Raw genomic sequence first — 27,111 nt, forward strand, 5'->3', positions numbered from 1 at the left:
AAGCCACATTAGGGACTTGAATATGCCCTATATGTATATTAAAGTAATTAAAATATATAATAAATTATGGGAGTTCCCAGATATACACACAATCTTCTACCCTGCATTAGAGTCAGTTCTTCAGGTATTGGAATATAAGGAACCATCAGTGTCACGATGACATTGAAATTGACACCGTGCAGGATCACGTTGTCTTGGACATGATCAGTGTAATAGGGATGCCTGCTATTCAGTTTCAGCGTTCTGTCGTCTCCTTCCATAACCTTCCTGCAGAGTTCACCATGTACATGACAAATTGCTTGACTTTCGCATTATGGGAGGTCTCGCATTGTGTCCCAGTCCAGGTGGTACTTCATACTTTCATTGGAACTGCTTCACGTTTCTGTTTGTTTGTAGGACTGGATTTCCTTGTAGCCGTGCAGCCCTTGAACATCTATGGGTGATCAAGGTTTGTACAGTTCAACCATATCCTTAAATATATTGGCCACGCTAATTACATATTTGTTTGGCATGCTAGGCAATCATACCTGCAATCTCCAGACGGGGAAAAACTCCAAATAAAAGGGATGTTTACCTATTTTAAAACTGAATATTTTTTAACTATTTTGAGCTTTTGGGTCAATAGTGTACGGGGACACCGTGGGAACTAATTTTTATCTATTGGGTCAATCGCGTGAAACATAGACACTTTCCGTATTGTGTTACACGGTCTGTGGAGGTCAGCATTCACAAACACTACCTGTTTTGGTATCTATGAAGAAAATCTAGAAAGGGAATGGAATTCAAGTTACGCCTGTTGGGCGGGTGAAGAGGGCTGGATTAGCTTAATACAGGTGTAGTGAGGAAATGACTCGGTAACGTCGGAGCTTTGCAGGCAGCTTCCGGGTTTGGCAAGCAGTTTCTCTGTGCTTACTTAACTTGCGCTTTTGTGGTTTGTTCTGGCTTATCTCGTATCTTGTCCACGGTGTGCTATTTCATTAAGGGCACTAATGCTCCCTTTCCCTTGGTTATGGGGATTTAAATCTGGCTGAACACTAGAACGTTGTCTTTGGATGGCTGTTTTTCTCACTGCCTTGGTTTCTGCTTACTGGGTTAAGAGCTTAAAACAAGTGTCTACAGAACTAAAATCACTTTAAGTCCTGAATCTTTTGTTCATTTATATGGGAAAGGAATTCTTAGACCGTGATACTTTGTCATGATGGCATCCGTTCCAAAGAGATAAGAGGTATGTGGTAGTGTGAAGTACATGAATGAATTTTTTTATTTATTTTTTTACATTTTTTTTTTGTCATGTTACCTAAAATATGTGATTTATTCAATGTTTCTGTAATCTTTTGCAAAGAATATCTCTCGCTATGCAAAGAACATAAATTGTAAACTATATATATATATATATATATATATATATATATATATATACACACTATATATTTTGTACAGTAAATAATGTTTGCTATTCTTTTATTTGTTTTTTGTACGTTGCACTGAAAATATTTCAGGTCAAGCTGCTTCTGAGCATGGGGAAATCTTAGGTGGCCAGTTTTGAATGACTGAATTTACTAATTTGTAGAGACGTTTGTGTTTTCAATGGCAACAACCTATCAGGGCCTGCTTTTGTGTCACATGACAGTGTGTCCTGAGCACAGGTTTATGAATGAAGCCCTGCGTTTTCTAGGAACCTAACTTGGCTTTATTGTTCTCGCTCGTGAGTTGATTTTTAAGATGCAGGTGCAATACTGGTTCTTTCGTACCATCTACTGACGAAGTGACGTATTCTGTGCATGTAGATCCCCTATATTTAAGAAATTACAAACCTGTAATATTTATCGCTAGTAAGAAGTATATAGTAATATAATTTAGTTTTCAGTGAAATGTAGTTGTTTGCAGGGATTCGGCCTTCATCTGAACTGGTGCTTGTTTCTTGCAGGGTGAAATATGGACTATAAACCTTATAATGTTGGCCCCAAGCCACCGTTACCGAGACATTGAGAGGACGGCAGAATACCTCCAGCCAGAGAAGTGCTTGCCACCACCCGTACGCGACTCCATGGATAAAGTGTGGTTCATCAAAGATGGCTGCGGCATTGCGTGTGCTGTGGTGACCTGGCTGCTCATTTTCTACGCTGACTTTGTGGTGATATTTGCTATGCTGCTGCCATCCAAGGACCTGGTTTACAGCACAATTAATGGAATCATCTTTAACATCTTGGCCTTCATGGCTCTGGCGTCGCATTTCCGAGCTATGATCACCGATCCTGTAAGTATGGCCCATGTACGCGACTTTGCAACGTAAACTCATGAGCATTTTACGCACGTGTTCCAGAGCTGATGTTTTGTGGATTAATGTTTTGTTTCAAAATTATGGAGGAACAATGCAAATGCAAAATACAAAAGCAAGGAAATAGTATATAAAAATGTCTAGCTGGATTCTCTACATATAAACCAGCTATTACATACACGTTACAATTTATCTCCGTAATTCTATTAATGAAAATCTATCATTTGCGCTATATACATTTATCTTTTGATATGCCTCAAAATCTCTGTCCTAATTTTTCCCCCCATCAAATTAGAGGGAAGATGAATTTAAAACTGAATTGTTTGTGGAACTCTGCTCAATATCAATTTATTAATATTAAATATAACTATTGATTCTCTTTACCTGCTAATTGTTGACAGACACTCCGACTTAACCCTACACATTATGACTGTGAAATCAGTATATTTAATATAAAACCCGACGGATCACATTTTAAGGAGGGAAAGTTGTTAATCCCTGTCCAGATTTCAGACTTTTGCATTTTCCCTTTACATTATACAACTGTTTACTATTTTTTTTGAAGGGGAATAAAGAATTGGGTTATATTGTGATACATAGCAAATATCATAAACTTCTGAATACTTGGATGTTTTATACATTTATTTAGACTTCAGGGGAAAAAGGTAAATAGTATTTGACTACATTTCCTTAAAAGAAATACATTACATGTGTCGCCAGGGTAGCCCTTTGACTTCTATGCAAATCATCTGAAGAAGCAAGCCATAAAAATATCAATTTATAGTTTGTTTTATATATATTGTGACAAACCCTATAGCATGAGGGCCATACATGTCACTTTTAGGGGTCCTAAGCACAGTCCTCTAGGGCAATCAGAGTCAGGAACAGCAGCTTTAAACAAAACAGCGCTTTATTTTAACCACTTAAACCCCAAAAACCAAATCATAAAAAGAAAACCTAGCTCCCAATTGGAGCCCTCTCTAACTGAACAATGCTGGTCTAAACTGACCAGCCTAATCACCCACTACCTCAACCTCCCAACCAGACCCAGCTACGCCAGGCTCTGGAAAACCTCCCCCAGACAGCACACAAAATGTCCAGACAGGTATTGCCTCACTTGGCTCAGGGATGGTCTTCTTCAGGGCCTCTCCTTGCCCTGGGAGCACAGGGAACTTCCTCTTCCCCCAACAGTCTCCCTGAGTATCAGGCTCCAGGGGTTTTTAATGCCCAGCACCTGTGCCTGACGCCGGCCTCATAGAAATCCCGGACCGGATCCTGCAGATTTCTTGCCTCCTGGAAAACCCGGCATGGAGTTTCCACAGAATGGGGGAATGGAGCATTGGCCCACCCTGCTCTCCAATTGCTCCACCCCAGGGACCCATATGTATAATCTGCATAGCAGCTGTACTCAGATGCCATGCTAATCATCTCCCTGGGGTTCACACGGTCACAATATATATATATATATATATATATATATATATCTATCCAAGAGTAAGTGTACACAGTCTATATGGTTTGCTTGGTACCAAACTCCATGCTGCGTAACATGGTTTAGCATGTTAAAAGTAAAAATGCACCGCTACTATGACAACTGTTTCTCGTACTAAATACAACTACTTTGGAGTTCTGTACAATAAACGCATTGCATGCATCTAATAAATAAGCAGTGGCATTTACATATACAAATATGCAGTGTACATTTATAAGAAGCCCATCTTGGGCTTCTTCTGAAATCGATCAGAATTGTAATTGCAATTCTTCCAATTGCAGAAGTTTTAGGCTAGAAATGCGAATTCTAGGCAGCGTAGCTCTCCTCGCCCTTTGTCTTTCAGTATGTCGCAAGTTCGGAGCCCTGTCATGCAGTGGATCAAAGCAACTTAAATAGTTTCAAAGTGCCTCTCTAAACTTTTTTCCTCTTAAGAAAACGATTAAGCAAACCTTAAATTTGGAAGTCAAGTTTGCACAATCTTCACTTACAACCACCCCCCGTCTCGCCTGCCTTCTCCCTGCTATTCGCCGCAGAGTTCTGCAGTCGGATCTGTTATGTATTTAGTGGTCAAATTAATGATTTTTATCATATACTACGAGCAGCGTAATTACCGCAATGGCTGCCATTTTTTATTAACGGGGGTGGGGCATTGTGGATTTAGCAATTTGTACCATAATTACTAGATTTGTCCGAGCCAAACTACATTATTATGTGTACTTAAAGGTGATGCATCATCCAACATATAATATTATATATATATATATATATATATATATATATATATATATATATATATATATATATATATATAATTACTTTCATTCCCTTTATTTTTGTATCCGTTTTTTTTTTTTATTATTATATAATAAGCTGTATAAATGTATTTTTGCCGGTAAGTGTCACACACAGTCAAGACATGAGCGTTGCTCTTAAATCACACTCTTGATACCACTATGAGATTGGGCTTCGTTCCCTCTGGCATGCAAGTGGTTAAAGTAACCTGCCTCATCTGGTAACTGCCCCAGCCTTAATGCTCGCTAAGTGCTTCAGTGTGCGAATTTACACAAGGAGTGTCCCTAATCACAGGTAGCTCCTGGAACATTACTTTTCAGGAATTACAGGAACGTTTAGTTATTAACTTTTTTCTAGTGGATCAGGCGGTTTTGGCACTGGATCCAAAGTTTGCTGTAAATCTATGTTGTCTGCATTAACTATTAATAATAAAGGATCGTCTTAGCCCTTCCTGCAGATAAACACAGAATGTGAAACTAACAATCTCTAATCTTTCAGCGCCTTAGAGGAGTGCAATGCATTGTTAAACTGTTAAAATTATGTTAAATTATGTTAATAGAATTCAATAATTATTAAAATGAAATTGTTACCTAGAAAACTATTTTGGTTCAGCTTATGATTATTCTAAATATTGTGGTTCAAGCAGTGATTATTCAAAACAAATGGGTTGATTGTATTCTCTGTTGGATTCCTTGCATCATTTCATCTATCTATGATATCATAAACATGTTAACTTCCTTTTCTCTGGATCTGCAAGATTGCCCCACCCCCAGTTAGTGATCTCTGCCCCTTAGTTGCTGATTGGTTCAGGCAGCCTTTGTATGGGTGGGGTCAAGGAGAAGCTATATAACTTCAAGATGGGAAATCGATCAGATGGTGGTATTTCTGCCACTGAGACACACTGATCCCCATCTGAATAGAAGGCTATAGGAGTTTTTAATACATTTGTAATGCTAAAAGTTTTAATTGTGACATTTTAACATTTTTAAAATCTCTACTTGTTTTGCATTATAAAAAGTATTATGCAATGGAAACATCATAGTCACTGGGATATGTAAATCCTAGAACTACAAGCTCTTTCTGTCTAGGTCAATTAGTGTCTATGTTCATAAAAGAGTATAGTTACTGAACTCTGCAAACTAATTAAGCATAACTCCCAAGGGTCCCGGTTTTCTCAGGATGTTCCCAATTCTTGGGCACTGTCCCTCTGCACTACTGTCCCACCTTTTTGTAAGCCATGGTGATAATGGGCTGATTAGAGAGATCCGTTGATGGCCTCTGACCAGCCCAGGGATCTGTAAAATCAGTGAAGGTTTGTGCTGTCACAGTCCAGATGACATTTGAATAACCCGCATGGCCTCGCACCCCCACTGCAGGGTGCCATGGGGTGACCCTGGACACCCCACCTCCAGCGGAGAATTCTTGTCATTCCAATGCATCACACAATGTCTTGTGGCTAAAATTCACATTTAATGAAAATAAATATTTAATATCTCATATAGCTCATGAAGTGTTTTAACCCGTTCAGGGCTGGCGGTTTTCATTACCAAAATATTTGTTAAACCATGCAATCTTGCCTAAATTTTCTTCTATACTGTAAGTGCGTGGTGCGAACAAAGTGTGTTTTAAAAAGAATCGTATAGTATCAAAAATGGCCCTACTATTTCTGAAAAACACTATGCATGTGGGTACAGTAAATTAAAAAAGAGGAAAATTGTGGATTTACAAATTAAAAATGCTCGAAAGAAAAAACCTTTCCCTGGAGTGCTTATGGCGCTTGTCAAGACCTAACCAGTGTTGTGCAGTCTCACGCCTACCATGTGTCTCCAGTTTGGACTCAAGACCCTGCTGTCTGGGCTAATTTCCCTGGTGGCTTGTGAGTTCCTGAAGACTGGCCACTCTGGGGCTATAAGCCACAGGTTTATGATCTGCCAACAATCCCTTTAATATAAAGGCTACCCCCCCTCCCCCCCGTGTCTACATGTAACACAGTTTATCTCTTTTTTTCTTAGGGTGCTGTTCCCAAAGGAAATGCCACAAAGGAATTTATTGAGAGCTTGCAGCTGAAGCCAGGACAAGTTGTTTACAAATGTCCAAAGTGCTGCAGCATCAAACCCGATCGAGCTCACCACTGCAGGTAAAAGTCCTTACACTTAGAACACTTCCTGATTTTCCTGATCGCTAAAGAACAGTTATAGTAATTTAATGTTTCATTTAAAGATGTCAATAGGCAATTTATGGATTTCGCATGTATGGTGTAATTGATTTTAAACTTTGATCCATAGTAACATTGCATTTTGTTTGTTCAAAAGCGGAAAATCACCGTAGTAACCAATAAAATGTACCATATTTTCCCTGTTTGCCCCCCAAAAATTTATGGCTGGAGTGTCCATTTTACCGGGGCTCGTCTCCTTTTTTCCCCTCTTGAGAACATGAAATGTACAAACCATATTTTTGATAATTGTGCTAAAGGCCATTCCCCTTTAACAGGACATTAGAAAAAAGAAATATATCTCCTAGTTATCTTACTAAATGTGGCTCTTTTATTAGTTGTTTGCATGCAAGTCTGACGCTTTGGTCCCTCAAGACAAAAGTCGATATATGAAGGCAACCATTTGCACCATTACATGCAGTTAGTAACTTCTGTTATGGGCTATACAGATGTCAAATGTGTTCTTTCTCACTAATATGGAGGCATGTTTTATCTTGCCGTTATGCATTTAAGGGAAATACAGTTGCTTGATAACATATTCCTTAGTGTAAATTCCTCAAGCTTCTAATCTGCCTTTCCGCTTTTAGTGTTTGTAAGAGATGCATTCGGAAGATGGATCATCATTGCCCATGGGTGAACAACTGTGTGGGAGAGAACAATCAGAAGTTCTTTGTTTTGTTCACAGTAAGTTCTTATAACTACATTTTCATAACAGTTTAGTATATTGAATAGTGCATAGATGATTCCCACTGTATGTTAGTATATGATAGACTGAGCTTCTGGTATTGCCCTAGGTCTCGACCTTAATATGCCTTTGTGTACATGTATAGGAAATATCTTAAAAAATAAAAAAGAGAGGGTGACTTTGATTTATTAGGTTTTTAATCTATTCAGCTTAATGTATTAGGAAGATAAGTAATATGTAAAAATGCTTTTTTTCTATTTAAGCACATGATTATTTACCCCCTCAAGGACCCCACGGACGTACTATTACATCGAAATAAAAGGTGTCCTGGTGACCTTACAACTGAATTATTTTTTTTTTGTATTAGCCTGGTGATCAGCATAACTGCATCTGAGCTTACAGCTTTAGTGTAGGAGAAGGCTGCAGGAGTCCTCGGAGACCCTTCCTCATACCCAGCTCAAAAGTAAAAATAAATAAATAATAATAATAAAAAAAAAATGAACATATGTATGTTTATATGCATTTGTATATAATTATAAAACCCTAGGAACATGGCTTTGATAACTAGATTCGTACTAGGTGCAAACCGACTGGCATCTAGACGGTTTACCAAAGCCCTGAAAACCTCCCCATTTGGTCTTTGAAGATCTTTTAGGAAGCTCTTCACAGGATGGGAAGTAATCGGAGAAGATTTATCAGGGAACATCTTTGATATGTGATGTTGCACCTCTGAAGGTATAGCTTAACAGTACTGTATGATAGTAAGGTAGAGTGACAATAGGCTGCAAGGAAGGTACTGACAGAAAAAAAGTATGACAGAGAAATTCATTGTTTCCTAAAAATTGCTGCAAAACCCGGTGTCCGACCTAGTTGCTTGATCTGTACTGACTATGTTGCCTGACTGTGCAATTCGGATAAAAGGGTGATAAGGTGAGAAATTAACAACCTCTCATGAGGAATTATACGCATGGTGAAATTTAGGGGACCCAAAAGGGACTGTAATTGCAGTCTAGGACAAGTTGGAGAACTCCTTAGAACCCTGATTTTTTTCTTGAATTCTTAGATGCTTTACAACAGTTAGGCTGGCCTCCATTTTAATCCAGTCTAAAGCTAAACCCAGAAATTCAATACAGGTGCCTGGCCCTGCCATCTTGTGCAAACTGGAAGGGGATTAATCGGGGGACTTGATAGTAAAAAAAATAAAAATAAAATAAAATCATCCAGGTAATGGATACTGTGGGGCGACAGTAGGAATTTAGGAGGAGGCAACACAATGTTTGGACGGCTCCTTGAACCAGATGTTTACCAAATAAATATTTACCCCCTTCACGATCGCATGCAGATGCCATAAGTCTGAGTAAGTTACAACTTGTGATGTCTGCTTTGGACAACCATGAGCCTTTCCCTGAGACTATAGCATAATGGCCGGTATGAGGGATATAATGTCGGGTAATATCGAGGAATGAGGTGCTGACAAATTGAAACGCTGTCTCTCTTTTAATGAAAATTTTGCTGACAGCAATGCAGATAGTGATAAAGGGGCCGAACATTCGGCAATTTCTCCAAAAGGCACTCTGCCCAGAAAGGAGATGGGTCTACCTATTCTGTCATGAGTAGGACCGAGGAGGGAGGGAACCGATGGCCATGCTGCACTGGTGGACGGAGGGCTGTCTGGAGAGGAACAAAAAATGATCATGTGTGCTGTAGACTGACTCTATTTGACAAGCTGCATTTTAAAGCTGCCCCCCCCCCCCCCCGCCAAATGCCTGCAAAACACTTCTGTATCCAACTGGCTTCAGTCTGTAATGCAGTTGAACTGAGCCAAGACCGCAGATGCTTTGCCAGAGCAAATTCAGTAACAGAGTTTTTTAGCCAGTCTGGGCTCTTGAGATTTAAGTACCACAGAGACTTCCCCACAAAAGAGAGATTTATTAGCCAAATCATGAGAGCTGATAAGGAGGGACATCTTTCCCTTCTAAAATATCCTTCCTAAGATTAGCAAATTTGCAATCTCCGGCCTATGGCTGGAATAATTAAGGGGGACCTGATTGAGCACATACCTGACCTCATAGACCCAGAAGGTGCAAGGAGGACCTCCAGCTATAGGTCAAGATTACAAATTTGCTAGTCCTGGATAGCAGAGATAGAGGCTACTAGTGATATTAACATGTCCCTCATGTGAGCCATGCCTACAGAACTACAGAGAGAGGAGGAAATGAAGGTCTGGCAAACAGCAGCCAAAATAGTTATGGCTTCGTGTCTGAAGCTGAAAATGGGATGCAGGTGAAATAATAGAATAGATATCTCTGTGATAGAGAACGTTGACTCTTACTGAACCACACCAAATAACTTCTCTAAGCAAAAACTATTTATGAGGAGGGCTAAAATGTACGCTAAAGTGGCCACCAACTAGCAATGGTAGCTAAAAAAGAAAAAAAACTAGCCGTAATACAGAGTGATGTAAAAAGTATGTGAGACACAAACATAGTTGACCTGACGCGCTAAGCCAAGATGACAATAGGTACCTGAAACTGCAGTGACCCTACAATTGAAGTTGGATATCTGAGAAACAGAGAAATGACCCACACCTGAAGGACACGTAACAACAGAAACCGAATGAAACCTCGAAGAACCTGACCTGGGATAGAGCCGAGGTATGGGTGCCACGCAGTACGGACAAACGGTTTTTAACCTATCCATGCCGAACATTGAACATGTTCTTTATGGTAAAAATAACCCTTTCCCATGAAGGGCAAGGGAAGATCGTGGAAAGAAACGTATTCAGTTCTATTACCGCACTATCCTACTGATAATGTGATCCACTTGAGTTGGTGTTTTGCTGACAGAGATCAAATAAATAAAGCAGTTCTATGCAATTTTCTGTTTACATTTGCATTGTTTAAAAACTAGCTATATATATTTAAATTTCAGTTTGTTTTTAGGTTTTCCTTATTTTGGTTTTGTGCATAAGATGTCATTGTAAAGTACATGGTTCAGTTTGTTTTCAAGTCACATGTTAAGGTTACCGGAACCAGCAACTCATTTCACAGCCAAATCAGCCAAGCAAATTAGCTACTAAATGCATCATTCTTGTGATTTTTTTCCAGCCCACAAAACAAACATCTTACATTTAGCTAAGTCTGTTGGAATTTTGTCAATAACTGAACTTCTCTCATCAATTTAATGAAATTGCCTTACTGGATAAATAGCGTTTATACACATATACACTTTTTCCCCCCTCCAGATGTACATAGCACTCATCTCCTTGCATGCCCTGATTATGGTGGGTGTTCATTTCCTGTACTGCTTTGAAGAAGATTGGACAAGTAAGTAGCCTTTTAACCAATGCAAGGTTGGTCATCAGGTATCTCCCCAAGATGTTGACGGATGGGAACTCAAGTTAATCAGCATTCAGTTTTTAGGCATGTAGTTGTTCAGAATAATGAGGGTTGGGGAGCTAACTGAGGGCTACCCCCAAATTCTTTGGTTTGTAGTATTCTAGTATTGTGCTAGTTTTGATACTGTACTATAATATGCATGTAAACTGTTGCTGTTTTTCTTGGTAATGGATAACCCTGCTACCTTGAGATCCAAGGATCAATGGGGTGACCTATTAAAATAAATATTGGCAAAATAGTTACACTGATTTAATAACAGGAACAGACTATAGGTAGATAACAGTAATGGGTAGTTGATGACATTTAATCCATGCTTGTCTCCTTTGTTCTTTAGAATGTAGTTCCTTTTCACCACCGACCACAGTTATCTTGCTCATCCTTCTTTGTTTTGAGGGGCTGCTTTTCCTCATCTTCACTGCAGTGATGTTTGGAACACAGGTACACTCCATCTGCACTGATGAAACGGTGAGTTTTTGTGGTTACTACCTGGAGACCTTGGGTCACCTCACCTTACAATCTGAAGCATCTCTTTATTTTGATTGCAGCTGTTCCAGGTGCTATGCAAGTTACTGCATTTAGACATGTCATATTGTATTAAGATGCTCCCATACATTTTCTTTCCAATCTTTGATTGATTTTCAGATCAATACCTATGAAACCAAGCAAAAAAACCGCAGTATCATAAGTTTGATGAGGTCTTGGCAGGCTTGAATTCATAGAAGTTAACAAATGTAATATTGATGGACTCCACAAATGATTTAATGGATTTTGTCAAGGGGATCCATAAAGCAGGTTTAGACTATGTCACTGTTCATTTTTTTTGTTGCAGTCTCAGTTGTGTTTTCGTCAGAAAAGCTGTTCTCTTCCTTTTTGGAACGCCATATGTCTTGGCAGATATGTCTTTTGTATGTTCATGTGTACAAGCATTGGTCGTGCTCCAAGTGTATGTCCCCCTTGCAAATGGGTTTAGCACCCAACCCACCAGCAGTTTGCTTATTGCCAAGGCTAGGTAGGCTGTGAGAAATTCAGGCTTTCTCAGTGAAGGCTCTGGTGCCACGTCTACATTTTCCTGCTTGATACAGTTGGCAGTGACCTTACTGTGTAGTTACAGTTTGCTCCCTTAAAAAATTCTTAGTTTTTGGTGTTTATTGTAAAATGGACATTCTATAAATGTTAGATGTTGCAGAACTGTTACTGTACCAAACCAAAAAGATGAATGAATAGCTTTCACGTTGTAAAAAGTTGCAGATGCTTTGACTCTTGACATTAACATGTGCTATGTTTTAATCTCAGAGGCTTTCTGTATTCTTTTTTTTATATTAAAAATAAAAACTAACATTTCATTCTCTATCTGTTTTAATTCTATGCTCAAATCTGTTTTGCTTAATATCTATGTGATAAACTCATTCGTGGTGTTGGTGGAATAGACTTGGCATTATGTCATACAATATTTATTGGTAAGCAACATTAAGATCTTCTCACTAGCCCTGACATTTAAAGTAAAGTAATTGGAGGTCCCACGAAGTCCCAGAGCTTCCAGAATGCGAGCTACAGCAGGACAATGCAAATATTTGACTTGATCGCCAACATAAGCGGCTATTCTATTGTCCTGTGCTCTCGGTGAAAATGAGGCAACCCTCTTGACCATAAGTTTCTGATTTTTCATTTCCAGGGAATAGAACAGTTGAAAAAGGAAGAGAGAAGATGGGCTAAAAAAACGAAATGGATGAATCTCAAAGCAGTATTTGGCCATCCGTTCTCTATAGCTTGGCTTAGCCCATTCGCCACGCCAGACAAGGGAAAAGCAGACCCATACCAATATGTGGTCTGAGGATTTCTTTGCCAACATTGTCCCCACGAAAAAGATAGAACAACCCCCCCTAAAATCACTGCAGTAACACCTATTACCAGCATGACATTGAATGTTTTCATAAAAATAAGACTATATATTTCTTCTTTTTATATGGCTGAAAGTAACTGGTGAAGACATCTGCCCGCCAACATCACACAGTTCTGTTTTTTCCCCCCCTGTAATCTTCAGGCTGTCACTCGTGTTCTTCACACCTCTGCTTTCTATATGACCTCAAAAACTACACTTGTGATTCTCCTATGCCTCTGCTGCTTCTGGCTCATGTAACATACCTCGCTTCTGAGTACAGCTGAGATCCTCTTCCATTGCTAACAGTGCCAACTGATAACAGGCTTCAAATGTCACTCATGGGGCATATTTTCTCCTTGGACATTTGGCCTGTGAATACCACCACTTGGAAAAAAACTTAGACTTGGTGCAGGGAGACCTGTTTAAAATGGGGCTTAGTGTTCTGTAGAATTAGCAGTATTGATGATACAGGCCCTATGTCCGTGGTTAGGATCTAATATATTAGCATACAACCTTTGCTTTAATCTAGGTTTAGACAACCAAAATCTCACAACTTGATGCCACCTTGCTAATCATAAATTACTGCATGGTTGTCTTGTCAAATATTTTGTAATTGATGTCGAAGTAACGTAATATTTTATAATGGTAGCAATTTGTACGATGTAACATATCCCTACATGGGATTTACTTAATGCAATTTATAATCTGTACTGTTGTTAAGTGTCCACTAGTTCCAAGCAACCACCCTGGGTTGGAAACACATTAAGAGGAGTATGGTTTAGTGTACAGAAGGTTGGACAAGACTGGAATTTGCACAATGATGTTGTACATGACTTTAACCAACTGTGTGCTGGATATATTCGTAATAGTAATATGATTATGCTGTTAATTTGTGGTCCATCCACTTGGACTCTTGCTACAAGATGTAAAATTTTAATTCGGTAAGGTTTTTTACCTTTCTCATATGCAGCTGAACTTTAGTTCTGTTTGGACTAGGATTCTCTTCTGAGTTGAAATAATCGCATATCGCAGTCACGTTTTGGAAGAGAGCAGGGCACATATCTATGCATATGGTTGTCATTTGCTACTGAAATGCAGAGTTTCATTTTGAATATTGCAGCGTCACATTTGTTTGAACTCTACAGTAATCGTTACTTCTGTGTACATGTGGGGGTTTGTGGCAACCTTTTGTGTATGTTCGATGGGATTTAAGAGTTTGAATTCCAGTGTTCATATGATATGTTCATTGGAAATAAAGGTGCAGTATTGTATCTATAAGTACCGAAAAACCACACATCCAATTAAATGGACTTTATATTTTGCTGATATCACAGTGGCCAATTACTTTCCCTGTGGCTTGTTCACTATTCACACTGAGGTTTCAACTCACTGACTTTACAATGCGTTATAAAGGATCAACTCCAGTGTGCTGTTGGTTATGTATAATGCATAGTTAAATCACTGACTGAACTATGCAGGACCCCTTCTTCAAGCAGGTTCATCAGGGATGCCCCTTTCATAATGCAGTTGATGACTTTAAAACTGCAGCTCTCCTGCTAAATGCCTTTTTGGCAAATAAACCACTATGCTGGAGTTGGAAGGAAAGTAGATCTGTAAATGTTGCTAAACAACATCACCTTAGGCAGTAGCTGAAGCTGGGAGTATTTAATGAGTGATGTAATCAAGCTGTAATCTTTGCCTGGTCTATAATGGTCATGGCAAAATGACCATTGGGTATGATGTCGCTGAATGCTATCTCAATAAGATATTAAACTGCTTATATTGAGTAGTCAAGGAGTCTGCCTGCCTAGGATTATGTCAACAGTTAAGGTAGACCAGCCATGTTTCCATATTCTATATTTTAAAGTACAGTATATAGTAATTGCAAAGAAATGTAATAAACAGGATAAATTCTCATCTGCTTGCCCTTGTGAGTAACCACCTTAAGTACTTGCCTTGATGCTTTCCTTATTACTGTGTCCCATTAAGCTTCCCCGAATCCTGATTGTTTCTCATTACTGTGGAAGGAGTTTAAGGGAGGAAGAAGAGATGAATAATTCTGGTGCAAGGCCTGAAGAGTGGTTTAATCTCCACCAATCTCAATTGGTTATTATAGCGAGAAAACTGTTTTCACACTTTGCAACAGAATCAGAAAGTATATATAAAAAAATACATATCCCGTTGTTACAAGATAATTTGAAACAAAATACACTAATTCTAGCAGGATTCTGATTTAGAAAATTGGAAATGACTCCAAAAGCAATAGGGAAAATGCTATTTAATGCATATCGTGCTTTATCGTTTGAGTGACCTAGATGGTGTCCAAATCAACGCATTATTCTGTTGAACTCTTTCATTGTTTGAGTGTAGCTCATGTCATACGTTAGTCGTGCATTACGCACACAGTTTCTTTAAATGCCAAAGTATACTGCACATCTTAATTCCTGTGATGTTCCATACATTTTTTTTTTATATATTGTCAGTATAATATCAATATACATATATAGTCTAAAGAAAAAGAGAACATTCCATTCATAAATCGCTTTGCAGAATATTTTTTTATTCTATTTTGACTTGAAATTTATCATATACATTTTTTTGTTCTGTAGTTTCAAATCAAATTTTAGGACGTAATATTGATTTGATCAGGGGATAAATTATTTGAAAAAAAAAAAGAAAAACGTGCTGATGAGCGATTTGTTAATTGGAGTCCAATTTGCATGAATTTCAGTACATTTTTACTGCATGCCGACCAGTGCATGCATTTAGTTACTAGAGCTGGAAAATCCGATGACTTTTTATATAACTTTCTCCAGATGCTCAGTAGAATTCTTCATCGGTGGGAAAAGGGCAGCTAACCATATGTATTCTATATTGATCAGACCTGTACTGGGCATCTGGCACACCAGGCAAATGCCAGGTGGGCTGCTGACCGATAGTGCCCAATACCCAGTCTACCACTCCAGCACCAGTTCGAGTGTGGCTGCCTGGTGGATATGCCCAGCCACCCACTAGGTCAGAATAAAACGTAGAGGCAGCTAGGGGAGGAGTACATGTTCTGTCTCCAATAACTAAACATATGCAACAATTTGCATGCAGAAATATGCATTGAAGCTCATGCAAAGTGGACCATAAAAAAAGATAATTGTGGGTACCAGACTGTTCCTTTTTAAAGTAGTTCTGAGACTAAAAATGAATCAACAGTTCATAACTATCTGTATATATATATATATATATATATATATATATATTGTATTAACATTTTAACCTTCTATATGGCAATTTTTAACATTTGTAAAAAAAAACCAAAATTTGCACTTTGGTTTTCTGTTTTTTTCTGCTGAGATGATGCAATCCCAGCATGAAACTCACCAACTCTCATTCTGATTGGCTGCCACATAAAATATGGAGTTTCAAGACGGGTTGAATGTATTTACTTATGTACCGTAATATTAAATGTTAATACAACATATAGACAGCTATGTTATTGTTGGATGTATTTTTGGTGACAGCCTCATTAAAACTTGAATAAACATCTCATGGAAATTATGTTCAATGTACAAAGAATGCTTCCTGTTTTATGCTGGAATGTGAAAATACACCCATATCTTACTAGCTCTGTAAAGTAAATGCATCCATACTGGAAAAAAAATGCAATAAAACTTTTTTCAAGTACTATAATAAATTGTATGAAAAATATGTTGCCTTAAAATTTGCTTTATTGATGTATACTTAAGTATAATTTTGCTTCTTACTAGAAAATCAATTTGTACATCTTTTTAAAAAGTAATTGAATTTTTAACACGCCTTAAAGATTCTAATGGTATGGTATGAAAAATCACAATAAGAGCAAGTAGAATATGACAAACAAATCCCCAACCAATGCCAGTCAAGATGGTAACTGAAAAATAATGGAGCTAAGTTGTAATGAGGTGTTTGTGCTGATATGCTGTGTTTGGTTTTAGCCAAACATCGCCACTTTGTTCCAGAAGTCTTGTGATTGGTTCAGATGCAACTTTGCAAACGTAAGCCATGCTGCCATGTTGTTTTTAGAGAGAAGATGCTAACTCTTCCCAGATTGATGGGCAGCAACAATTGCTTATCTGAGGTCATTGCTGAAGTCTTTCCTCCTTGGATGCTCCAGACCAGCTAACTGCTAAAACGTAGGCTTTTATAGAGGTGGTCACACTTGCTGATCAATTAATCAAGGGCATTTGATTAGCAGCACCTGTCTGCTGCCTAGCATCTTAATTCCTATGGAAGCAGTATGGGTGTGTTTTGTTTATCACACACAGCTTCTAAATTTTGGCTTTATTTTTGTTGAATTCAAGTCATGACACGGTGTAATATGTCATTTGTCGTTCATTTGAGGTTGTATTTACCTCATTTTTAGACATGTTAAGAAACAGATGATTGTTATGTATAACAATTGTTATGATATATATATATATAATGCTGAAACAGAGGCACCCATCTAGACCAGTAGTGGAGGAACACCAAAGATTCAAAGTAAAGGTAAGAAAGTATGAGAGGTGCTCAAAAGTGAGATGTACTTTTATATAAAAATGAGTAATGCATACTGTCCACTGCCATATACTCCTACACAGCAAATATTTTAAACTTCTAAAAATGGATTTCGCTGTAGTATGGAGGTATGGTAATAGTAGTTGGTGTAAGGAGCAGAAGAGAGAGGTAACGAGAATAATTCATGGGGAGACTGAATGGACTAAGGGAGCAAGAAAGATAAAAGTAGTTCATAGGAAGGAAAAGAGAAGAATAATATTGAGAAAAGGGAAAAAGGGAGATATTAAATCGCAGAAAGCTGTGAATTGTCAGGATAAATATTTATGATGCAGGAATATGAGACACATGGACAAAAAATGGGCAATAGAGTAAACAAATCTGAAGAAAAGGATTGAAAATTAACTACGGTTAATTCTGAGAGGCTATATAAATGTTAGTTTCTATTCTTCTAAAAGCAAACCATTACAGTATGTAACTTAAAGTAGGGGCCATCATTGCCACCTTCCTCGTAGTGAAAGCTGGCTTAAGATGGGTAGCTCTGGTTCTCAGAGTAAAAGTACTTCTTTGGGGACAAAGGGTCTCCCAAATAACCGTACCACCAGTCAGGATGCAAGAGAGCACACTTTATTGCGACTGGGTATAGTTTATGTATCCACTTTCCCAGGGAAGGGTACATTTACACAAAAAATGTACACATACAGGGCACCGGAAAGGATTCACAGAGCACAATAGCAAGGGATTATGCAGACAAACCTAGACTAGTCTCATCACACGTACAACGTCAAATGCACAACAGAGGTGAAGTGATTACGTTGAATTTAATTGAGTCATTCTTAATAAACATACAGGGTGAAAACACAACTATTACACGTTAAACCTGCAAGTCAATATTAAACAGAGGTTTCAACATTATGACTAAAGTGATCCATAATAATTTATACATAAAAACATATCAATATCCTGAACAAAACAGAGAAATAGAATAGGTGTCTACCCAAAATAATAATGTCCTGTTACTGAATGCAAAGCAGCTTTTGACCTTGATCCATCCTTGGTTTTGTGTGGAAATGACACTAAATTTGTACAATATTTGTGCTTCAATTTTACTGAAGTACGACATGTTTTACACATACATATTTATTTCCCTTATGCATTTTTCCTTTTTGTCCTTTAGGGTATTGAACGGCTGAAGAAAGAAAATCATACGTGGGAGAAAACTAGCAGCTGGGATGGGCTCAAACAAGCATTTGGTGGCAGCTTCTCACCAAGCTGGTTCAGTCCCTTCTCACGTACTCTGTACCAGAAAGTGCCTTCAGACATCGAGTCTGCCTCATCAGAAGAAAACAAAATATATGTCACAGGGCGGTTAGTAGGGCATGTGGAGGTTATTGAGGTGGGCAATGAAGAGGAATAGACAACAAAGGGCTTAAAACTGGGTAATGGCAATAATAATATTTTTTAACTGGAATTATATTGTGTGATAGTTATAATTTAAACTGTCTTTTAGAATTACGTGAAATAGTATTTAATCATAAAACATTTCCATGAGTGAGTTGGCTCTCATCATCCTGTTCTTTTAGTTAATTGCAATGTACACCTACTTTTAGACACTTTGATCGTATTGTAAGTATTGTGCGGATAGGTAAATGATAACCAATGTATAAACTGGACATCATTACTTTCAGAAAATATATAGTCTGTCTTGTCACTGACGTTGGGAACTCCAGGTCTGACCCTGTGGGAATCACACATGATTACTAAGACTCTGGGAAAGCATTAGTGGAGGATAGTGAGTAGTATTTAGTTTTACCCACTTGTTACCCCCTTTCCCTACTACTAGGGCCAGCCCCGCAGTTGCCTGGGGCATGAATGGAAGAGCTTCAAGTGACCAGCCCGAGAATCACACAGATGTGATTATGACACATGCCAAAGTTATATTTAAATGAAATGTATTAAAATATCACTGGGGCAGGCATATTATTTTTTCAGCGGGCAACAGCTGGGATGGATCATGTTCTTTGATCAAAGTAGCAATAAATCTCTGATTCAGTAATGCAGCTGGGATGTCAGTTTAGAACAATGTCTCCCAGTGGGGAAATATCTCTTAATCATATAGTTTTTCTTAAATCATCAAAAGATTATAATTTTGCTGAGAAAGGGTACCAGGAAGAAGTTCATCTTTAAAGTATTAGTTTTCTTTGGGGGGGGGGTCTTTGTTACAGTGAGGTATATGATACTGGCTCCTCAAACATGAATGAGTATTTGCCCATTAAAGTCCCCCTTTTAGAAATAAAATTATTTCCTTAAAGAAAGAAAGAAAGCTTCTGCAATGTATGTTTGTGCCTAATATGACCATAGTGGTCTGAATTTGTGAATTAGCTGGGCAGTTCCCAACAAATTGGTTTATGTAACGAAAGGTTTTCTAATTATAAGGATTTTTGGCAGCTATGGCTACGCAGTCCCCAAACTGGACACTGCACTTGGGGACAAAAAGCTCCAAATAATGTGGTCAGGCCATGATTTGCACTACCTTTCTCCACGCATCTCTGTTCAACAACAGTATTTGTGTTAATTGAATTGTGCCTTGGACACAGAATGTATCATTGTACATTGATACATTGTAAAAAAAAAACCTTACCATATAAATGAACCGTTAACCTTTACCGTAACTGCCATCAGAACCTGTCACTGAACCGTGACCATAAAAACACATACCCCTAGTTAGAGTTCCCTGATATACAGTGCATTTCTCGTTTACCCACAGACACAGCAAGATATAAGTATTCCTGTGAAATTCCCATGGTGGACGGCCTGGATGCCCCTCTTCTTCTCCTTATATGAGGCAGGGCTAGCCCCAGTAAGACTATGAAGGGGTCAGAGTGGGTAGAGGCAGGGTAAATAGTGGTTGTGACCCAACGCAGCTTCTCTGCCCCCTGGGAAGCAGTGTTTAACCCAGAGACTCCTGGAAATAAGCACTGTGCTTTCATGTTGGGATATGTGGGATACAAAACATGTTTCAGTAGGTGAACTGAATATATAAAACAATTACACAACATAAACCCAAATTATTTTTCTTGCTGGTACTATCTTTTTAATGAACTCTAAAAATTAAATTATATATTTTTACTTTCTGTTGGGACACTAAAATGCTACTTCCTGGGGTTTAACAGGTTAATTTTTTTTTTTCTTTCTTGAGTTAATTTTTTAAATATTAAATTACAAGTAAAGTCTTTAAAATATATACCGTATAAATGATAATAATTGCTACTCATGGAACTAATAATTATGCAGAAACATCCCGTCGTATAATGATTTCTCCATGTCTTTGCCACTTTGCCATAGATATGCGCCGGTTTTCCTTTGGTAGATGTAACTGAGCTAATATACAAATGAAGAATAATGTTTTTACTCTCATTAAAAACAAAGTTATAAAATTTTGAAAACTTTACAATAAATTGCACAAGACAAGAAATGTGTTACGTTAACCATGAGGATAATTATTTAAATATATGTTGTTGTTATTGTGTATAGCTGTATTGTCACTTGACACTAGTTATGTGGTTAGTCATCTCAAATGTATTAAACGGCAACTAAAGCCAGAAGACCTCACAGGGAAAACTTACAATGGTTTTGTCATTATCATTATCCATGGATGGCCTACAGAGACCCCTCACTGTTTCTAAACTTGGCTAGGAAAAGGGTTACGGGAGCTCTAGTTTAACAAGCACGTTTGGCCACCTCATGCCATAAGTGTTTTAGAGCAAACTGTTTGACTCTTTAGTTTGATTGACCTACATGCATAACTGAGAAATGACAAGAAATATTCAATGTTTTAACAGGATTTTTATTTCCCACCTTATAATTCATATTGATTTCATAAAAGATATTCTATTTTTCCGTATTATAATAAAACTTTAACTTCGAATAAAACCAAAAATCGAAAATTCACTGTGTATGCTGTATGATTTTTTCGTTTATGAAAAGAAATTACATTAATAAAATATCAATTTACACATAATTTGTTGATTTTTAAATGATGCAGAGAGAATAAAATATTTTCCAATATTTTGTCACAAAATAAAATATTAACTATAAAAGAAAAAACAACCTTTACATAAAATATATTCCTTTTTGCTTTTTGCATACCCTTATGTCTTTAACTCCAATAAAATGAGTACTTGTGTATGCTTTCTGTAGATGTTAATTGAACTAGCAAGCTGAAGTAAAATACTACCGTGTATGTTCAGGGACTGTTTGATGCCACAGTTGATGATGGGGAGTGAAAATGTGCTTGTAACACCAATAACAGTGTAATTGTCCAACAGGTATTTATTGACTTACATGCAGTAAAATGCAACACAATGTTGCTGTAACAGTAAAGGATGCACTTTTGACACTCCTAAAAGGTGTTATATTCAAAACAGAGCTAAGGCAGCTAAGGCCAATGTGTGGATAGCCAAACATCATGGGCAAACAAAAAACGTGAAAATGAAAAAAAATCTGTTTTTCACCTTAATGGTACACCTTCAGATGTAAATGCTATAATATACAATACAATAAGTTTGCATAAAATAATAGGACCAGTGACAAAATACCAACACTGACACAGAGAGGATTAATGTTTAATTGGATTAATGTTTATTTGGATTGCCCATGTAATATACTTCCATACTTCAATTTATGCAAGAAATATCATAATCTGCATAATATTTCTATTTTGTAATGTTGATGATTTTTTCCACTGAAATTACTTTGATTTGCTTGGAAATAAGTTCAGCCACAATTTTCTTCTCACCAGATTTCTTTGGGTTGCAAATAATCTTGGAACGGAAGATTCCTCCTGGTCGTATATCCCTGTAAAATATTATTGTGAACTTATGGGCCAAATAAAACACCTGACTGACTGCCCGTATTTGCAGGTTACGTGAACATTTTCTTTCAGCTCTACATAAGTTTTTCAAGAGGAATGAACGATACATTCGAACTATGAGCAATGTACATTTGGCACTCCCATTGATTTCAAGGAGAGCCCTTTCCTGCCAGTGACTGGCTGCTTCAAGTAACCAAAACTGGCAGGAATTGGAGAAAGCAGCGTGGAAATGATGATGTAGCACTGGTGTTGCACCATTGTCATCAGGTAGTGATGCAAAATCAAAGGGTAATTGCTGAGGAACAATATCTCAATAAAAGAGGGATTTCCTAAATAGGAACATCTTTTTGGAGGTCATTTCTCCTTTTGTTGTTTTGGAAAAGCTAACAGTATTTTAAAGGCAAATTGTATCTCTGTGTCGGAAAACAGTTGCATCAAGGATGACTTCCTACAGTAGACAATGTGGGAATTTAATCGGGCCCTCCAAGAAATGTCACTATTCCGGTTAACATTTTTCCTTATATCAAAGTACTATGGTGATAAAAGTGTGTAGCAAAAGGTGATAGAAGCACCAAATGTATTTGGAGTTAGTTTCAGACTAGGGAAATATGCATACCTGGGCGTGTTGAAATCCATTTTGAAAAAACCCCAGTATATTTTTCTGCATTTAATTCCGTTTCAATATGAGTTAACCAACCAATGTGGGGAGTCGAGTGTGCTTTTAACAAAGAACCTTAAAGGATCAATTCACCGGTGAGAGCTGTCTAATTATCTTAATCATCCCCCCTGCTTACCCTTGATCAAACTTATGCAGTTTGAAGAGACCCAATCCTTCCACGTGCAGCTCACATTTTTCTAGAGGAATACTAAGTGTATTCTTAAATGTAAAAGTACATGTGAAATCTTCATCAAGCTTCCCAGTTTCTGGCATCTAGAATAAAACATAGATGTAAAATACATATTTAAAAAAACAACTAACTTACAGGTCTTTCAATGCAAAAATATAAGATAAAATACATTTGCATAAAATAATAGGAGACTGTTGTTTTAAGAAGTTTTTACAAAGGCTTGGGTCACATGTCAGATGTGGTCTCATAACCTGTCCATTTGTATTACCGTATTTGCTCGATTATAAGACGAGGTTTTTTTAAGAGCAAATGCTCTGAAAAATACCCCTCGTCTTCTAATCGGGGTCGTCTTCTAATCAGACCTCAAATAGAGTCTGATTAGGAGACTAAGATCCAGATCCCCCGCACCGCTGCAGGGGACCTGGATCCTCCTGTCTCACCCCCCCCCCCATCATACACACACTTACCGGTGCTTCCTGCTGTATTGCCGGGGCAGCGGGTTGACGTCTACGCGATCCGCGTAGACAACGTCCGCTGCAGCCGGAAGGAGGTGTGGCTAGCAGCGGGGGTTGTCTGCGTCCGTCGCGCAAACCTTCCCCGACTGTCAGAGATCAGAGTTCCCCGCACCGGTGCGGGGAACTCTGATCTCTGACAGCCGGGGAAAGTATACGCGACGGACGCAGACAAACCCCCGCTGCCAACTCCACCTCCTTCCGGCTGCAGCAGAAGGCGACGTCAACCCGCTGCCCCGGCTGGAAGCACCGGTAAGAGAGGGCTGAGAGGGGAGGGGAGGGGAGAGTGTGTGTGTGTGTGTGTGTTAGTTAAATGGGGGTATAGGGTGTGTGTGTTAAATGGGGGCATAGGGCATTTCTGGAGTGGCGTTAAGGGGGCATTTAATAGAGCACTCTGCCTCCTGAAATGCCTTATACACCTATATGCCACTCTGCCCCATAATATGCATTTTAACCCCCTAAATGCCAGAGTGGCATATAGGGGTATAAGGCATTTCTGGAGGCAGAGTGCTCTATACAATGCCTTTTAACTCCCTTAATGCCACTCTGCCTCCTGAAATGCCTTATACCTCCCTATATGCCACTCTGCCCCATAATATGCATTTTAACCCCCTAAATGCCAGAATGGGATATAGGGGTATAAGGCATTTCTGGAGGCAGAGTGGCATATAGGGGTATAAGGCATTTCTGGAGGCAGAGTGGCACATAGGGGGTCAAAAGGCATACCATGGGGCACAGTGGCATATAGAGGGTTAAAAGGCATATCATGGGCCACAGTGCCATATTGGAGTGGCAAGCCTGGGGGCAGATGTGCGTAACTGGGGGACAGGTTGGAAAATACAAGAAATAAAAACAAAAAAAATATTTTTCTCAATCATAGCTTTTATTAAAAAAAATAGTTTACATGAATTAACATTTACTGGTAAAACTTTTTTCCTTTAGGGTCGTCTTATATTCAGGCTTTTTCTTTTTTTCCTAAGTTAATATTCAGATTTTGGGGGGTCGTCTTATAATCAGGGTCGTCTTATAATCGAGCAAATACGGTAATTTGCTTAATTTTATAGTGCCTAGCGCCCCCCCCCCTACTCAAAGCATTGGAATCATATATATTGAATACATTATAAATATTATGGCTAATAATGAGCAATAAAATAAATGTGAGTACTTGATGTGTTGGTTTACAATTATCTTTATTATCCAATATGTTCATGTATTATTATCTTATTATTCTATATATTAATTGTATCCACCGTCTAGTGTAGACCAACCTTAAGTATGTATAAGATCTGGATTTGGATCTCCTAAGGTGTCGGACTGTAGAAAAGATATATTCAACATAACAGGATTACCTCCACTTTGATGTCAGGGTATGTGAAGGATATCACCACGCTCTCGCTGTCTTTCTCCTTTGTTTCCTTGGTTTCGCTAATAACATTGACCCGCATAATCAGCTCGTCATCTGTCGAGATCACAGACTTCATATACAAGTCAGCAGCCACATTCAAGGGGATGGAGGCAGCTTTAAGAAAAGAAATCGTGTGAATACAGAATACGTCTTGCTAGAACTCAGAGCAGTTCAATGGTCTCAGAGCTACAGTTTATTCTACAATGACTTTATTGAGTGTCTTACTAAAATTAGAAGGTAATAAACAAATTATGTTCACAAACCACTAAGCAATATTCATTGCTTCATTGTATTACATATACTCCAATGTTTTTAAAACAGGGGTATACCTGCATGAAGCCCAGGTTCTACAATGGTGACCAGAAACCAAACTCCCTTTATTCTTATTGCTGGTGTCTAGCTGGGGAATGTCACACATATGTCTAACGTGAAGCCTGCTGCGGATCTGTAGGATTGTCTCCCCGCTATAATTGACAGTGGACAGTACAGGTGGAGGCAAAGAACTCCATCAGTGAAGTAACACTATTCTTCTTTCCTCTTACTTTTTCCCACCCTTTATGGACAAGCTTTAAATCGGGATGGTTAGATGATATTATATTATAGAAGTTTCTGGGGGAAAAAACAGCATCCTTCTCGTTTTACAGATTATGCATTATATTACCCTTGCATGCTACATAGATTAAGGAGCAGAAGTAACCCCCATTTTAGAAATTCTACTCAGGAATCTATAAGATTGTAATGCTAATATTTTGCATTCTCCAACGTTATCGCTAAATAATATTACATTTTATATAATTTTACAGACTACTGCTTAGTACAAGCAATTTGCATAGACCATTGCTTTTAAAATTAGTATTCTTCATTATGTCTGCCATATGCTTGAACAAACAAACAAAAGAACACCGATGTTTATTTTGATAGCAACGTGTGCCAAAGTGACTTTCAAATTTGATCTTTATCCAATATATCTTTATAAACAGCAGAGATAGTGTATAAAAAGCTTTATTCCTTTTTTGGTGTCTTTGAGAATCTCAGTAACTTTTGAAATAAAAGTTTTTTGATCGTGATACCTTGTTTTCCTGCAACTTCAACAGTTTGAGAAAGGGATGCCAAATTGGCAATGATTTTGCCAGTGTAGGTCTGTAGCTGGCAGCCAACAATCACATTCACGGTCTTTGTCTCGTCTGATTCGTTTTCGACAGAGATGTTTAGAGATAATGGGTTTCCAGGCAACAAGTCTTTATCACCTATGATCTGTAATTTTATGCAAGCAGGAGGAGGTGGCGGAGGAGCCGCAAAGACTAAGCAAGCATCGGACTTCAAGTAAGAACAGGCAGTTTCAAAAGCTTTCCTCTCATCTGGGGATCCTGGGTAATAAATGAAAAATATATAAACACACTGTGTAGCATCTGTAAGCCAAACATTATTAAAGCTATTTATATCAGAGAGTGGTTGATACTCTATGACAATACCTACAGTAACAGGCCAAGTATTTTTTTAATGCCATAAAATCTATTCTGTTTTATGTACTCTAGTTTGATAAGATTGACAGTGTCCGGTGCCCAATGTGGTGCTTGGTTTATCTGTTATGGTGGGCCCTAATTTGCTGGCAGTGGCTTATTTATGTGGGCCGCTGTCTGACCCACAGCACTGTTCTTAAGACCTACCTTACAGAAAAAGTCCTTCTTTGCCTCTGCTAGCCTTCTTTGTTGAGGGTGCCAGGATATGACATCATATTCCGGAGCTCTGCATTAGGTGGTGTTGACTTCTACTGATGTCTGCACAGACCTCCGCACAATAACTGGGCTCTTATGAATTAGGGTACACTATGAGCGCCGGTCTCCCAATAAAGCAATCAGCCCCTAGTAAAGCAGTCCAGGGGCTGCTGCCATTCAGACTTGTTTTGGTCATGCCATGTAGTTGTGTCAAACTAAAGACTGATTTTTTTTTTATAAAACATGATGAGATACCTAACTTTTTCTATGCCTGGTTACTCACAGCTGAAGTAGTTCACTGATGCAGACCCAAACACTTGTTGGGGGAAGATGAAATGAGTTATCATCTCTCACCGTTTCTACATTAGGAAACGCTTCTTTTCAAACATACCAGAAGGGAGATAATAAATCTAGATGAAATAGGAGTATCTCCCTGTAACCATCTAGATTGCTGTAAGCGAATAACTTCTAAAATATACAAGTATGAATACTTCATAAACT

The 27,111-nt window shown here is 38.3% G+C and overlaps 2 protein-coding genes across 2 annotated transcripts in view; one reads left to right on the forward strand and one right to left on the reverse strand.

The window, feature by feature from the left end:
- Positions 1-1,954: 1,954 nt before the first annotated feature.
- Positions 1,955-12,688, forward strand: LOC149286615 (palmitoyltransferase ZDHHC3-like). Its single transcript, XM_089493828.1, has 6 exons — positions 1,955-2,257; positions 6,575-6,699; positions 7,362-7,458; positions 10,704-10,785; positions 11,192-11,322; positions 12,530-12,688. The coding sequence occupies exons 1-6, from the start codon at positions 1,955-1,957 to the stop codon at positions 12,686-12,688; spliced, it is 897 nt and encodes a 298-aa protein (XP_089349954.1).
- Positions 12,689-21,972: 9,284 nt separating this feature from the next.
- The window catches only part of LOC149286616 (protein-glutamine gamma-glutamyltransferase 4-like), a 31,881-nt gene continuing 26,742 nt past the window's right edge, over positions 21,973-27,111 (reverse strand). The window contains exons 13-16 of the mRNA XM_089493841.1: positions 25,966-26,262; positions 24,840-25,009; positions 22,925-23,061; positions 21,973-22,114 (exon numbers count right to left, since the gene is read on the reverse strand). Coding sequence (XP_089349967.1) covers positions 21,973-22,114; positions 22,925-23,061; positions 24,840-25,009; positions 25,966-26,262 — 746 coding nt within the window. The remainder of the gene's footprint in view (positions 22,115-22,924; positions 23,062-24,839; positions 25,010-25,965; positions 26,263-27,111) is intronic.

The sequence above is a fragment of the Sceloporus occidentalis genome, unplaced genomic scaffold (genome assembly GCF_023333645.1).
Source record: "Sceloporus occidentalis isolate IW3139 unplaced genomic scaffold, rSceOcc1.0.p SCAF_67, whole genome shotgun sequence".
Taxonomy (NCBI): Eukaryota; Metazoa; Chordata; class Lepidosauria; order Squamata; family Phrynosomatidae; genus Sceloporus; species Sceloporus occidentalis.